Source organism: Leucoraja erinacea, chromosome 9 (genome assembly GCF_028641065.1).
Source record: "Leucoraja erinacea ecotype New England chromosome 9, Leri_hhj_1, whole genome shotgun sequence".
Taxonomy (NCBI): domain Eukaryota; kingdom Metazoa; phylum Chordata; class Chondrichthyes; order Rajiformes; family Rajidae; genus Leucoraja; species Leucoraja erinaceus.
Window position 1 is genome coordinate 39,436,702 of NC_073385.1, and position 16,250 is coordinate 39,452,951.

Genomic DNA, 16,250 nt, shown 5'->3' on the forward strand with positions numbered 1-16,250 from the left:
GATCCAACTACTGGAGCCTGCGGACTCTAACATCGGTCCCTGGTTAGAGACCGACTTCAGGAGCTCCAAGCCGCAGGAGCTTTGACTGCCCCGACGCAGGAGCTTCGACCGCCCCGACACGGAGTTTTCGACCGCCCCGAAGCGGGAGCTTCAACCGCCCCGACGCGAGGGCTTCAACCGCCCCGACCCGAGGGCTTCAACCGCCCCGACCCGAGGGCTTCAACCGCCCCGACCCGAGGGCTTCAACCGCCCCGACCCGAGGGCTTCAACCGCCCCGACCCGAGGGCTTCAACCACCTCGACGCGGGGGCTTTAACCGCCGGTTGCGGGAGCTTTGATCGCCCTGACTGCAGATGGTTCGACTGTCCTGACCGCGGGGGAATAAAGAGGAAGAAGATTGGACTTTATTGCCTTCCATCACAGTGAGGAATGTGTAGAATCTGCTGTGGTGGATGTTTACGTTAACTTTTATGTAGTTGTGTGTCTTCTTACTTTTTTTTTGTATGGCTGCATGGTAATTCGAGTTTCACTGTACCTTAATTGGTACATGTGACATTAAACTGACCTTTGAATAAAGTTATTTGCCTGGTTAACAATTTAATTTGTGTGTTTTACTTTGTTTCTCTAAATATCTACTTGAAACTTTAATTCTGCCAAATTTAGTAGATGCAGAACTATATTTAGATTATTATGTACATCCTGTTTTCTACAGCCTTTCTTTATCCCACTGAAGATATGAAAATGCATTTAAATGTATGTTGTCTTTCTAGATGTTGGTCAGCAATAACCCCTTTGGATTTTACATGTTTTATTTCTGGAAAATCTGCCTCTGCATTAACTTGTCTGTTTCTGTCATCTAATGGCCTCAGTTATTTATCTAAAAGAAATATATGTTAAAATAGTTTAAGATATTCTTAAGGTGAATATATATTCCTCCTCTGGACTTGTGAGTATACCTAATCAATATATCAGTCTGAAGAAGGGTTTTGGCCCAAAACATTGCCTATTTCCTTCGCTCCATAGATGCTGCTGCACCCGCTGAGTTTCTCCAGCACTTTTATCTACTATCAGTTTGATTAGATATGTAAAGAATAATTGACAACAGCAGTAATTGGAGCAGATTTTTAAAATGCTGTTGGAAATAGATTGCTAATGTCTCTTGTTCTCATTTGTAACAGATAGTATCAGCAGTGCAGTACTGTCATCAAAAGCAAATTGTACACAGAGATCTTAAGGTAGGTATAACCAGTGCATTTGCACACAAGTGATCTGCTTGTTGTCAAATACTGGGCAAAATACTGTTCTTAGGTTCTGTATTTTAATGAATAAACCATTCAGTTGACTTTTTTCTCTTACACTTGTACTTAGATTAATAATGAATCTGTAGTTTTAAATAAAATGGATACCTCTTAAATACTGTTATCAACTATGCTTCCACCACTGTCTCCAGCAGAACATTTCAGGTAATCATCTTTCTCAAGGTGACAAAAGTTCCCCTCGGATCCCTTATAAATCCAAAATTCTTGTCTCTAATTTTGTTCTCATGTGATAAGTGGAAATATTCCTCTAGTCTACCCTAACTATAACCCTCATAATCTTACATACCTCAATCATGTCCACTCTTAAGCTCCACCACTCCAGGGAAAACAGAACTAGCATCTCCAACTTCTCCTAGTAACTCAATACTTATCACTTTCTCGAGAAAATGTGTTTGCATGGGAAGCTTTTCCTCTCAACAGTAATGCCCCTCGGATATGTTACCTGCAGGCAAGGGAGTTCTTATTGTGTTATCGACAGAAGATAAATAATTGTTTTAATTAGATGTGACATTGTTTGATAAAATACCATTGAACAATAGAATAAATTGCCGTGTCATTTTCCAAAGGAAATTCCTTAAGTTTCTTCCTGCGGTGAACCAGTAGCCTGTTATCATTGTCACTGATAAACTAGTTCAGTTCTATATACATATTGTGTTTATTTCTTTCCAAATTAATAACATTTAATACATTTTATTCCATATCTCAGACTCTAAGGTAGTGATTTGTGAATTCCGTCAGGGCGAAGTTCTGTGAACCTAATTACTGTAACATCAGGGTACACTGTATTGAAAAGATTGAATCTTTCTAAAATCCCACATTTCTTGCTATCGTTGACAACTTTCATAAGGAGAGGTCTGTGGGTAACTCATTCAACCAGTATATTTAAACCCATACTCAATTGAACCAAAACGATTGCTGCTTGTGACATTCCCTAGAAATGTATAATCTGTACATCAGTTTTATCTTTGAAATGATATTAGGAAATATATTTTCCTTGCTGCAGCATAGACTTCCCTCTTATGTGGGTGATGAAAGATGAATTTGTTGCTTTAATATGATGTTTAGATTTTGGTGCAATGAAACTAAGCTTCACTAGTTTACTTTTGATGAACAACTGAATAAATTTGATGACATTGACATAGAAAATAATATTTACATAAGCTTTCGGTTATTTGATAATTTGCTTTATTTTTTTTGTAGGCTGAAAATCTACTATTAGATGCTGATATGAATATTAAAATAGCAGATTTTGGCTTCAGCAATGAATTTACAATTGGCAATAAACTGGACACTTTCTGTGGAAGTCCTCCATATGCTGCTCCAGAACTCTTCCAAGGGAAGAAATACGATGGGCCTGAAGTAGATGTTTGGAGTTTAGGTGTTATACTTTATACGTTAGTCAGTGGTTCGCTGCCATTTGATGGACAGAACCTGAAGGTAACTTGCACATTTAATGTTTAAAAGCTGTATTTTTATGAAATAAGTAGTTTCTTTGTTTTGTCAACTTTTGAGTTCCACAGATTTTCATTAAACATAACCTTCTCTGTTCTAGCAGAAGTTTCTACTTAATTATCTGGCCTCTTATTCTAATATTACATCCAATACAATGACTGGGGGGAAAAAAGACCAAATTCATTCATTTTTTACATCAAATGAAATGGCCAGCATGCTCCTTGGTTCATTGATAATGAGGGAAGGGCATTAGCTGCTAATCTTCCCAGTGATGACCCTGTCCTGTGAAGATATGTTTTTGTTTGTGAAATAAAGTTTAAATTTACTCTTTATTTATTATGACTGGGTTATTGGACCAGGTATTATCATCAAACTCAATTGATATCGAAGCACATGCTTTGTGTATTTAAGTGTGACTGTGCTTTAAGTGATTCATCTATAGTACTATAATCTGAATTAAAACCAAGCAACTGTCAAGGATGTTCAACTGAACAGGCGGAGGGAGGTCTGTTCGGAGAGAAGCAGTCACTGTTCAGGTTAATGACTTTCTTCAGCAATATTTGTTTCAGATAGATGGTCTACTAGCCCAAGTTCAGTCATGTGCAGATGATCAGCCATGCAGAAGTAAAGAAGCTCGGCCTTCTCTCAGGGGTCTGGAATGTAGCTCAGAGTTGCTAGCTTTTACCCAAATTGCCGGCTTTAAAGTAGAAGATAGAGCCATAGCCCAGACAGCTGTAGAATTTGGTTCCTATATCTTGCCGTGTTAAACTCCGTGCCCCAGAGTGTAGAGTGGAAAAATTACAAACTTCAGCAGTGATCATTACATGGAGGTTTTGATAGGGGCTTTAAAAAAAATTATATATTAATAAAAAAAATTATAATTAACCTTCATTCACTGAGATGTTTCTTTATTTTTATTTTGTTAAAGGAACTAAGGGAAAGAGTGCTCAGAGGAAAATATCGAATCCCATTTTACATGTCCACAGACTGTGAAAACCTCCTGAAACGTTTTCTAGTGCTCAATCCTTCTAAAAGAGGCACATTAGAGGTAAGAAACCCAGAATATGTCCCTTTAGTTCTTCTGGAATTCTGGTGATTAATTCAGTATTGTCACCTGGGAGGGATTGCTGCTGGGTAGATAATTTGTTTTTGGGGAAAAAAACCATGCTGTCTTCATTCCCGTAGACTAACAGGAGTTATGCTGACAAACAGAATTGTAATGATAGAGGGCAAGATGAAAGGGATGAGACTACGAGTGTAGAACATGAAGAAAATATGACTTTAAATGGCGTTAAAACCAAACTAACCACAATTCAAAATAACTATGATTTTTGTTGCTTCCACTTAATAATCACTTTCATAACAACTGAAGTCGTACAGCATGGAAATAGGCCCTTCATCTCACCTAGTCTGCGCCGACCTACGATCACCCACACATTAGTTGTATGTATCCTCCACACGAGGGACAATTTACAGAAACCAAGTAACCTAAAAACCTGCACGTCTTTGGAATGTGGAAAGAACGTAGAGCACCCAATAAAAACCCACGCAGTCACAAACTCTACACAGACACCAACCGTAGTCGGGGTCTAACCCGGGTCAGTATCTAACACTGCGCTATTGTACCAGTTAAAGCGCGCACATAGATTTTGGGATGTGATTCAAATCTTCAAGAATGGAGACGAGCTGTTAAAGATTCAGGTCAATAGATCATAAGTGAAAAATAGCCTTTTAATGCATTTTATAGAATTTTATCGAATAATATTCACAGGCTGGTAGACATTTTGAATAGGTCTTAACTGATTCAAAAACATATCCATGGATAGGTAAATGAGCTATGTGAAACAGGGAGGTCTTGTGGCTGAACTTTTATTTGTGTTTGATTAATTAATTGCAAATTTAGCACTGATATTGAGCCACAACTATCATCCTCATTCTGATCCGGTGAACTGACACGCATCATTTGGATTCAAGTTAAAAGAAAAAGCCCTTTCAATATATCAGAATTTTTCTTTCTTAATTCATCACTTAAGGGCCTGGGAAACTTTAGCCTTGTTCCGCCTGTGGGGAGTTAGAGCGAGAGCAGTACAGGACACAGAGGAGACATGGGTGAGGGACCCATCTACAACATCAGGGAAGAAACCACGTTTACTGATGACAACAGGGGGGGGGGAATCAACATTTCCCTTTTATTGTACCCCCTTCCCCTTCTCCTGCTCTCCTCCCCTTCACTTCTCATCCCCTTTTATTCTCAACCAACATCCCCCACTCTGGCTTTACATTTTACTCCTCCCCTTATCTCCTTATCTGATACTTTTTTTGTCTCTTTTGCACCTCTACCCTTTGTCACTTCATCCAACTACCTCACCTATAATCACCTATCACTTGCCAGACTTTGCCCCACCCCCCTCCCCCCTTTTTCCAGCCCTCCCCCCTCCTGTACCTGAAACGTCAAACAGTCTCCTCGGATGGTGCTTAGCCTGCTGAGTTTCTGTGCTTAGTTGTTATTTTCTGTTTTGTAATACATCTTGTTACATTTGTATTCTTTTCATGCCAGCAAATCATGAAAGACCGATGGATTAATGCTGGACATGATGATGATGATGAGCTTCGACCTTACGTGGAGCCGGAATTGGATATCACAGATTCAAAGAGAATAGGTAAGTGTACATCTGTCATAGTGCTTTTTCATATTGATTCATTGGGATGCTGAACAAATATTCTATGTTGTGGTTTCAAATTTGGCAGTTAACATGGATAGTAAAACCAGTATTATTAAAAGGGCCCATGCTGAGATTGAAAACATTCAACAAAGCAATTGCCAAATTGTTTTGACCCTCCAGCGTAGAAGAAACTATATTGTGATCAGTTTTCTTAGCTCTCTACACTGTTCGAATGAAATGAGAGATCAATTGTTCTTTTGATTAAGTACTTTAAAACTATGTGAAATCATTATCAATTTAGTATGTAAGAGATCGGATCAGGATCCCCACATATCTGCTTCATTAATCAATAAGATCTTTATTGCTCTTCCACTTCTGAATCACTTTCCTGTACAAATACCATATCTCCTGATTCCCTTAATATCTAAAATCAGTTCTCTGCTTTGGATATGCTTTGACTGGAACTCTTGGGTAGAGAATTCCAAAGATTCACTATCATTTGGGTGAAGACGTATCTTCTAGTCTCTAAACTGAATAGCTGATGACCTTTAGTTCTAGATACACCAGCAAACGGAACATCATCCCCACATCTACCTTGTCAAATCCTGTTTGAATTTTGTATAGTTTAGTACGATTAACTCTAATTTTTCTACATTCTCAGAGCATAGGGCCAGTCTACTTGTATCTCATCGTATGACAAACCCATTATCACAGCAATGATTCTGGTTGAGCTTTGCTGCATTTTTTTCTATCACAATTATATGGTTCCACTGGTATGGAGAGCAGACGTGCATACTATTCCAGATGTAACTTCACTGGGGGCATATATAACTTAAGCAACATGTCTCTACTTATGCAATTAAATCATTTTGCAATAAAGCAGGACGCCGTTTGCTTTAATCATGGATGGCAAAACCTACATGTTAATTTTTATTGGCTTGTTTTCGAGTACACTGAGATCCTTAAGAGCACTTAAGATCCTTAATTAAATCAGATTAAAATGAACCATTCTGCCCATACTTTATTTTCTCATTGTCAGCACTAATACTTTTTCTGTTAATACAATGTTCCGTTTTTTAACATTACAATTGTAATGAGGGCTGGTCCCCCAATGCAATATTCCACCTCTCTACCAATTCCAATATTGGTGGCCAGTGAGGGAGGGAGGGGGGGGGGGGGGGGGCTTTCTGGAGCGCTAGTATGGGTGTTGTGGGCCGAAGGGACTGGTTTCCAGAGGGCTAGTATGGACATTGTGGGCCGAATGGATTATTGGGCTGGCAGCACAATCACTCAGGCCTGGTGGGCTGGCAGCTCAGAAACTGCCAGAAATTCTGCCCAAAACAGGTGAGAGACTCTAGGAGAGAGAAGGGGGAGAGGGTGGAGAATCAATTTTAGACATTTTCATCTATTTCTGCAGATCACAGCAATGAAGGAGGAAAGTCTATCCTGACCTGAATCTCACAGGGAGTCAATGAAGGGAGGGAGAAAAATATTGGGGTGAGGTTTAATACTTGCAGGGGGAATACTTACAGATGGGCCGAAGGGACTCCTCCTGGGCTAGTACAGTTCCGATGGGCTGAAGGGACTATTTAAAAAAAAATCTGAGTGAAATCACAGTAAAAGGGACATTTTTCTGGACTTTTCCTGGCACGGGCCTTTTGGGCCAAAATGCTCTCCCTGGGTTAATACGGGCATTTTGGGCAAAAGGGACTGGTTTCTCTGCTAATAGGGGCCTTGTGGGTTCAAGCAGGCCAAACAACTCATTTCATTTAATTTCCATTTCCATTTCAATTTCAAGCACAGGGCAGGCCAAACAACTCATTTCATTTTCATTTGATTTCCATTGCCATTTCAGTTTCAAGCACAGGGCAGGCCAAACAACTCATCTAATTTTCATTTCATTTCCATTGCCATTTCAGTTTCAACTACTGGGCAGGCCAAACAACTCATCTCATTTTCATTTCATTTCCATTGCCTTTTCAGTTTCAAACACAGAGCAGGCCAAACAACTCGTTTTATTTTCATTATGGGCTAACACATCTTTTATTGCAAGTACATTGCAAACTCACAGTTCAGTAGATTCGTAGTTCAGTAGACCCACAATTCAGTTGACACAGCAGAATCACAGTGGTGGCCTCTCCTTCGTGATCTTCCAGAGCGATCGACTCGTGTCCAGGCAACCGGGGTTTTATAATCTTGCCCCCCCCCACCCCCGGAAGGGGTGTTACCTTCATCATGGTGATTGACAGACGAGAGGACCAATCAGCTGATCTCAAGATTTCTTAAACATTTATGAAATTTTTATTTTTCATCGATCGGAAAAACCCTCAGAGGAAGAGGACTGCGAGTAAGATGGCCAAAAATCATAGCGATATATGGTAGCGTTCTTTCTAAAATCAATATACAGCACAGACAAGAAGTGGTCAAGATGAGACTTTTAGTTATATAGATTTCTGCCTAACCTCTTCCCTTTGATTTTTTCTTCTCCTCACATAGAGAGTTGTACAGCATGGAAACAAGTCTTTGCCACACCTTGTCCATGCCAACAAAGTTGTCATACTGGGCAACCTCATAGCCCTTTGAATCCTTCCTATCTAATTGACTCCCTGGATCTGTAATTTCTAATATTGTTAAATCATTCACATCTCCAACCAGGTACTGACCTGAAACATCGACACCATATTTTTCTCCACAGATTCGCCTGACTTGCAAAGAGGTCTGAACTATTTTGATTTTATTTCATGTTTATTGTGAAGAGCCTTTTGTTGCGTGCAATCCAGTCAAAGACTATACATGATTACATGATTACCCTCAGCAAAGAAAACCATGAAACCTCTGAATTGTCATGAAAATCTGTCCAGCTTGCTAAAATTCTTGGATCTCAGAGAACTTTATCTCCTGCCACCCACCTACATTGAGGGTAATTTACAGTAGCCGCATAACCTGACTGCTAGCATCTCTTTGCAATATAGGCGGAAACACAAGTACTCTGGGAAAACGCATGCAGTCAAAATGGGAGCATATAAACTCCACATGGACAGCGCTGGAAGTGAGAATCCTAACTGAGTCATGAATATTGTTTTCTTACAGTTAACATTGTTGTTAGTACTTGATTAAATAGTTGCCTCAACTAATAAATAATGTTTGAGGCGAGACAGATTGGCAGTGCAAAATCTTAAATTATGTAATTATGTCCTTTATAGTACTGTTAAAATAAAATGTAGCAAAATATATGGTGGTACTTATTCAAACTAAGTAGAATTGAGTGTTGTTTAGTATTTTGGATTTCAATATGACCAACTACTTTACTTATTTTAATCTTCATTTTGTAAAACCTTTTTTTAACTGTGCCAGTGCTACGATATTTGATGAATCATTTCTCACATTTTATAATTCAGATGTTAAATGTGTTTGTAATATTAGTTTTTCTTGCTCTCAAAGTGGAAAATACGTCCAGCCTGACCTTCCAGGCGTGTCTCTCTGCTCTGCATTTTGCAACTTACATTTTTACATATATATATGTTCTCACTCTTTAACTGCTTTCCTTAAGCCTTTGACCAAGTAACATTGTTTACAGCTTATCCCCTTGCTCACCTTCATTTTGCCCTATCAGAGTAATTCCCCGCATCCTCCCTGCAGTTTAACAAACTCTCCTTCCCAGTTCTGTTAACCGGGCTTCGACCTGAATCGTTAACTCTGTTTCTCTTCCCACAGATGCAACTTTATATTTTCCAGTTCTTCTAAATGTCTCACGTCTACATAAATACATTCATCCAATACTTTTGTAATCCAGGTATTATATTGTAAAATCAGTCTTGCTGCAGTATAAACCTTGGCAATGTTTAAAGATAATTGAATATTAATTACATTAATCATCCTTCTAATGATCAAGAGTTTTCAGTTAAGTTTTCTGTACTTGTACACTAACAAAACAAGTGGCTATCGGTACTAAGGAATAGAAGCTTTCTAATTTCAAGAATGAATGAATAGTTGTGCAGTGATGCAATGGTTAAATTTCTGGACTAGCAGCCAGAGTTCAGGACCATTGATACTGAAATTCAAGTAAGGAAATGCAAGTCCTCTCCAGCTTATGCATGCCTGACTTACGTACAGCACGTATATACGAACAATGTTTGGAGACCAGCTGTATATGTATGCCAACTGCTGTGAGGCTGCAAGCATCTTCTGATGTATCGAACTCTATTTGTACCCGCAATTTTGACTCGCAAACTGAGCGGTTTGCAAACCATTTTTGGAAAAGGAAACCTGTCATAACGTGAGACAAATCTTTAAATCTGTAATTTAGAAACAAAAGTTACCCTCAGCAAAGGAAACCATGAAACCTTTGAACCTGGGCGGAAACACAAGTACTCTGGAAAAACGCATGCAGTCAAAATGGGAACATACAAACTCCACATGGACAGTGCAGGAAGTGATGAGACGGCTGCACTATCTGCAGCGCCACATTAATCATTATTTTACAGTTTCTTCCCCGCTGTTATCGGGCAACTGAACCATCCTCACACCAGCTAGAGTGTGGTCTTTAATCGAACTTTATCTTGCACTAAATATTGTACTCTTTATCCGTACACCTAGGAGAGCTTGATTGTAATCATGTATAATCTTTGACAGGATTGCATGCAACAAAAGGCTCTTCACTGTGCCTCGGTACATGCGACAATAATATTTTTTATTTGCTCGGGTTTGGTACAGTGTCACTGCCACAATTTTATCTTTTCAGATGATAGTCCATAAATTCAACCCCAGACATAACTGTGTACATTTCAGTTTTCTCATGTAACGCTTTTCTTTTGCTTGCATTTGATTTGTTTGACTACTGCATCCAGCTAAGGGAGAAATCTTTTAATACTTTCAGAGTGAATTTGCCTCAAACCTTACTTCTAATGTTGAAAATAGAATGTGTAGAACAAACATATCATTGTCACCTAGGTGGGTTCCAGGACCTCAGGATATGGATATTATTTGAACATATTAGCTTTGGGGCAATTGACTTGAAAGCTATCTGATCTCATTTTCACAGAGATAATGGTTGGAATGGGTTACAGTCATGAGGAAATCCAGGAGTCTCTTGCAAAAATGAAATATGATGAAATAACAGCAACGTATTTGCTTCTGGGACGGAAGTCCAATGAGGTAAGCATTAAGAAAGTAAAGCAAACTTATATATATGAGAGGAAATCAAACTTGCATGTACAACTTTGAAACATATAATTTATTTTGTAGTTAACATGATATTTTCAAAGTGTAGATGCTATTGGAAGGTCAGGAAATGCAGCAGTAACTATGCGCAGAGGAATGTCCAACTTATGGCAAAAACTATAGGATGAATTATTAGTTTAAAAATATATATTTGATCGGGTCAATTGTTGATTGGGACACCAGGTGCGCTTCTCAGTTTTTTCAAATATCAAATATTACTCATGCAAGTGGCATCACCCGAGAGAACCAGTTGTATTAAACTAAATTGTGTTCAGATACTCAGATATTTAAAGGAGACTTCTAATTCAATGAAGTCCAGCACCATTAATCATATCCTAATTAATGCTAATTGCCACAATTATTTGTTTAATACAAAATTGTAACATTCCCCAATTTTCTAGGCTGTCTTTAAAATACAATTATTTGACAACAGGTTAAGTTGCAGTATAATTCTATACCCCCACCCCAACTACCCCTGCCCCACTATTTGGAAATGAAATAGTTCACACAACGGAGATTAGAGATCAAGGAATTGAATCTATACTTTTTTTGTTGTCGACCTCCTATGGGGGAAATCAGGAGGCAGCCCAAACTACAGCGATGCATCACTCCCTGACCAGCTCAATGCATTCTAGACACGCTTTGATAGGGAGAACACTGATGTGCCTTCCCGTGCCCCCATTCGCCCTGATGTTATTATAGTCACAGTCACAGAGGCCGACGTCAGAAGATCCTCAGGGGGGTGAACCCTCGGAACGCACCTGGACCTGATGGTATACCAGGACGAGTTCTCAAAATCTGTGCTGACCAACTGGCTGGAGTTTTTGCGGACATTTTCAACCTCTCACTTCTGAGGTCTAAGGTTCCCACCTGCTTTAAGAGGGCATCAATAATACCGGTGCACAAGAAGAGTGAGGTGATGTGCCTCAACGACTATCGACCAGTGGCAAAAACGTCTGTGATGATGAAGTGCTTTGAGAGGTTGGTTATGGTGCATATCAACTCCTACCTCGACAAGAACCTCAACCCACTACAGTTCGCCTACAGCCACAATAGGTTAACGGAGGATGCGATCTCACCGGCTCTCCACTCCGCATTGGACCACTTGGACAATAAAAACACTTACATCAGGGTGTTTATAGACTACAGCTCGGCGTTCAATACCATCATCCTCTCCAAGCTGGTTACCAAGCTCATGGAACATCTGCGCATCTCTCTGCAATTGGATCCTCAACTTTCTCATCCACAGACCACAGTCTGTTTGAATTGGCAGGAATGGAGTACTAATTGTGGATGATCAGCCATCATCACATTGAATAGCGGTGCTGGCTCGAAGGGCCGAATGGCCTACTCCTGCACCTATTGTCTATAAATACTGCATCCTCAGTAACAATCAGTACGGGAGCACCTCAAGGCTGTGTGCTCAGCCCCCTGCTCTACTCACTCTATACTCATGACTATGTAGCCGGACATAGTGCAAACTTCATCATCAAGTTTGCCAACGACACCACTGTTGTTGGTCGAATCACAGATGGTGATGAGTCATGGTATAGAAGTGAGATCGACCGACTGACCAAATGGTGCCAGCACAACAACCTGGCTCTCAACATTAGTAAAACCAAGGAACTGATTGTGGACCGGAAGAAGAAGGATGAGGACCCACAATCCTGTTTATATGAATGGGACAATAGTGGAGAGAGGCAAAAACTTCTAATTCCTGGGCGTGCATATTTCCGAAGATCTTTCCTGGACCCAGCACACTGATGCAATTATAAAGAAAGCACATCAGCGCCACGACTTCCTGAGAAGATTACGGAGATTCGGTATGTCAAAGAGGATTCTCTTGAACTTCTACAGGTGCACAGTAGAAAGCAGACTGATTGGTTGTATCATGGCCTGCTTCTGCAACTTGAACGTCCAGGAGCGGAAAAGACTGCAAAAAAGTTGTGACCACTGCCCAGTCCATCACCGGCACTGACCTCCCCACCGTTGAAGAGATTTATCGAAGTCGCTGCCTCAAAAAGGCAGCCAATATCATCAGAGACCCACACCATCCTGGCCACACACTCATTTCACCATTGTCATCAGGAAGAAGGTGCAGGAGCCTGAAAACTGTAACGTCCAGGTTCAGGTGCAGCTTCTTCCCTTCAGCCACTTCCCTTCAGGCTATTTAACACGATAACAAATAAGCTCTGAACTACAATAGACTATTATTATTATTATTATTATTGCACTATAATTGTTTGTTTATTGAGTGTGTGTGTGTGTATATGTATATATACACATTGAACTTTTTCCCTCCCGTTATGTACCATGTTTACATATTCTGTTGCGCTGCAGCAAGTAAGAATTTAATTGTTCTATCTGCGATATATGACAATAAAACACTCTTGACTCGTGACTTGACTCTTGGTTGCAGATCAATTTACTGTTTTTCAGAAAGGTATTGTACCCATTTTCAAAAGAATTACTAGGATTGTTAAATTAAGAAATAAAATTATGGGCTATCGTGGTAAGTAAAATAATTATGATTGAGGAAGGTTTTTTTCAATTCATCACAGTTATATTGTCAAATCTCTCTTAAAAGAATACACTATTTTCTTGTTAAGTACTTTTCCTTATTTAAAATTCCTGTGAATTAGTTGCTGCATTAAACCTGTTTAACAAGAAGAAACTGTTTCCGTGCTTCATCGTTTTTATTCCCAGGACTATCTTGTACCTTTAAAACCACTACAGTGGTATCCTATCCAAGAGTCAAGTCAAGAGTGTTTTATTCTCATTTGGCCCAAACAGAACAATTAAATTCTCACTTTTCTCCCCCTAACCCTAACATAAAACCTGAATGTCCAAGTCTCTGTTCACAATGACCCAGTGGTGATTGTTTTGCTCTGTGATATTTCCAGCCGTTGCCTAGTTTATATCTTGGCAACTCGGTCTGGGTGCAGTCGTCATGGTCCAGTCTGACAAGTACATTTGTAGTTTGTTTACAATTCCCCATATTTGGTATCCATCTGTCTGGCCATATAGCTCAACATCCAATTGCATAGTTGATGGTTCCACTCGAATCTTCTGCCTTTGTTAAATTCTATACTCAAATTTGCTTTGCCAATATTCATATTTACAGACATTCAAAATTCACAGCCTTTTCTAGTAAAATTGACTACTTTGCATTGAATTTCTGAATCCGAGTCATTTGTGTGTTCTATGCAAGAAATGACAACAAATGGTTCTTTCTCTCGTCAACCCCAAACATGAACACTGTAAGAAGCAATGAATGTTACCTAGTGATCAGAAACGTTCATTTAAAAAGTTGTTCCCTACAACTTTGGGTTTAACTAACAGTCTTTTGTTCGGAACTTTGTCAAATGCTTACTGAAAGTCAATGTACATAAGTCCTCCCATAATCCATTTCCGTCGTCCCTTCCTCAAAGAAGTATAAGAAATTGGTACGGCAGGATCTTTTCTTTCTATGCTATTTGACTACTGCTTATCAGCAGTATTGTTGTACAGATTGCTTGATTTTGTTTTTAAAACAACACATAAAACTAATAAGTCTACAATTGTCAGTGACTATATTGTCCTCATTTTGACAAAGGGAACCATGATATCATGTCTACAATCTATTGTTATCACCCCACTTTCCAGTGAACTCTTCAGAGTTGTCGTGTCTAATGTCTCTTCCCTTGCTTGTGGTTTTATTGCCACTTATTCCAGGCAAATTGCCTGGAGGCCTTTTAGTCCATCTTGGACAGAGAGAAGTGTATCTCTGGTAGATTGTTTAATTTCATATTTCAAATTTGACGCACTTTACGAAATATTTGTTACATTTTATTTATTTTAATTGGGTCACATTTTGTTTGTTAATTTTAGTTCTTTTCATCAACTGAGCATTCCAATTTTAAAAAACTGAAATGTGGCATCTATTTTACATCAAACTATCAAAAAAGATTTTCACTGGCATGTTTTTACACTATTTTTCTGTATTCAGTTTTATTACAAACTGCTATCTCCAATCAAAATGAATTGTAACCATTCTGGTGATAAATGTCAAGTGTAATTGTAAACCATGATCAATATATTGTAGTTATTTGGCAATAGTTTGGGCATAGATAAATGCAAACACTGCATGGACTGACGATTATATCTACTAATTTGGCCCATAATTTTAAAAGATTTAAATAAATCTACCATCATTTCTAACAAGAGAAAATTAAGTTGACTATAATTTGTCTAGCGAGCAAACTAATCTTAAGGAGAACTTAAAGTATTTAATGCAAATGTAATATTCAGACTTGAGGTGGGGGGGGGGGGGGGGGGGTAATGAAATGGGGCTTATTTTTCTATGAACATTGTCTTTCTTGGATATTAATGAGAATTGTTTGTGGGGATAATAGATACACAACATTTAATGAATAAAACTGGATTTCTTATTCACTATGTTTTAAATGCAGTTGATTATTTGTCAACTAAACTTAGCTCATTGCCTTCTTAGTTGGAAGTTAGTGATTCGAGCTCCAGCAGTAATCTTTCATTAGCTAAGATCAGACCAAGCAGTGACCTCAACAATAGCACTGGACAATCTCCTTCCCATCATAAGGTCCAAAGAAGTATTTCTGCCAATCAGAAACAACGACGGTACAGTGATCATGGTGAGTGTTCAGAATCATTCCTGATTCATTTTGTCAAAAAATACATATTTCATCTTCTGAATTAACTGCAAATTCCTACTTGTTTCTAAATGTAGCAGCAGATTGTATATTGCATACACGTTGTCCAGAGTGCCTTCCTAAACCTAACAAAATTCATAGTCAATCTATGATAGTCCTGCATGGAATTACTCTCTGGCAAAGGACTGGATTTTGGAATGTTACTAAAGACTTTTGTTCATCCGTCATGGCAGCTGTAATAGATTTAATAATGGACATGACAATCAATTATGAAATACTTAATTAGAAAATCTTTTTTTTAAGCTGGACCCTCAATTCCACCAGTGGTATCTTATGCAAAGAGAAGTCAGACTAGTACAACAGACAGTGACTTGAAGGAAGAAGGTCAATCAAGGAAGTCTAATACCACTGTTGTTGGAGGAAGAGGAATTACTCCTTCTAGCCCTAAATTGGGAAATGCTAACAATCCTAATAAAGCAGAGATTCCAGATCGTAAAAAGAATTCTGCTGTAACTAGTGTAAGTATACTGGATGCCAATTCTAAATATAATATGTATTGTACATTAGATTTGCATTATTGTCTGAAAGGGGTAGCATGTCCAGAACTCAAGATTTTGATATTTTACAGATAAATAGTTTGGATTGAAGTCAATAGTGGGGGAGTGAGGGTTGGAAGGAAGGCAGGAGAGGTTGGATCATACGAGGAAAGGGTTGTTGGAGGGAAGGAGGTAGATAAAGTGAGAGTCGGAGGGATTTAGGTCTGATAGTGGGTCAGCGGGAGGGTCGATGATCGCCTCTCCATTTCCTTCACAGATAATGCCTAACCTGCTGAGTTACTCCAGCACATTGTGTTTTCCTACACGTATTGTGCACATCCTACCTAAAGCTAGAAGGAGAAATTGTATTGTAGAATGAGCATAGATCAACTCA

At 39.0% G+C, this 16,250-nt stretch overlaps 1 protein-coding gene across 7 annotated transcripts in view; it reads left to right on the forward strand.

Annotated features, from left to right (window-relative positions):
* Positions 1-16,250, forward strand: part of mark3a (MAP/microtubule affinity-regulating kinase 3a) — a 100,322-nt gene that overhangs the window by 57,656 nt on the left and 26,416 nt on the right. For all 7 annotated transcript variants that reach the window (XM_055640595.1, XM_055640594.1, XM_055640592.1 and 4 more), the window contains exons 7-13: positions 1,178-1,234; positions 2,519-2,755; positions 3,699-3,818; positions 5,328-5,430; positions 10,475-10,587; positions 15,146-15,302; positions 15,624-15,838. In XM_055640595.1, coding sequence (XP_055496570.1) covers positions 1,178-1,234; positions 2,519-2,755; positions 3,699-3,818; positions 5,328-5,430; positions 10,475-10,587; positions 15,146-15,302; positions 15,624-15,838 — 1,002 coding nt within the window. The remainder of the gene's footprint in view (positions 1-1,177; positions 1,235-2,518; positions 2,756-3,698; positions 3,819-5,327; positions 5,431-10,474; positions 10,588-15,145; positions 15,303-15,623; positions 15,839-16,250) is intronic.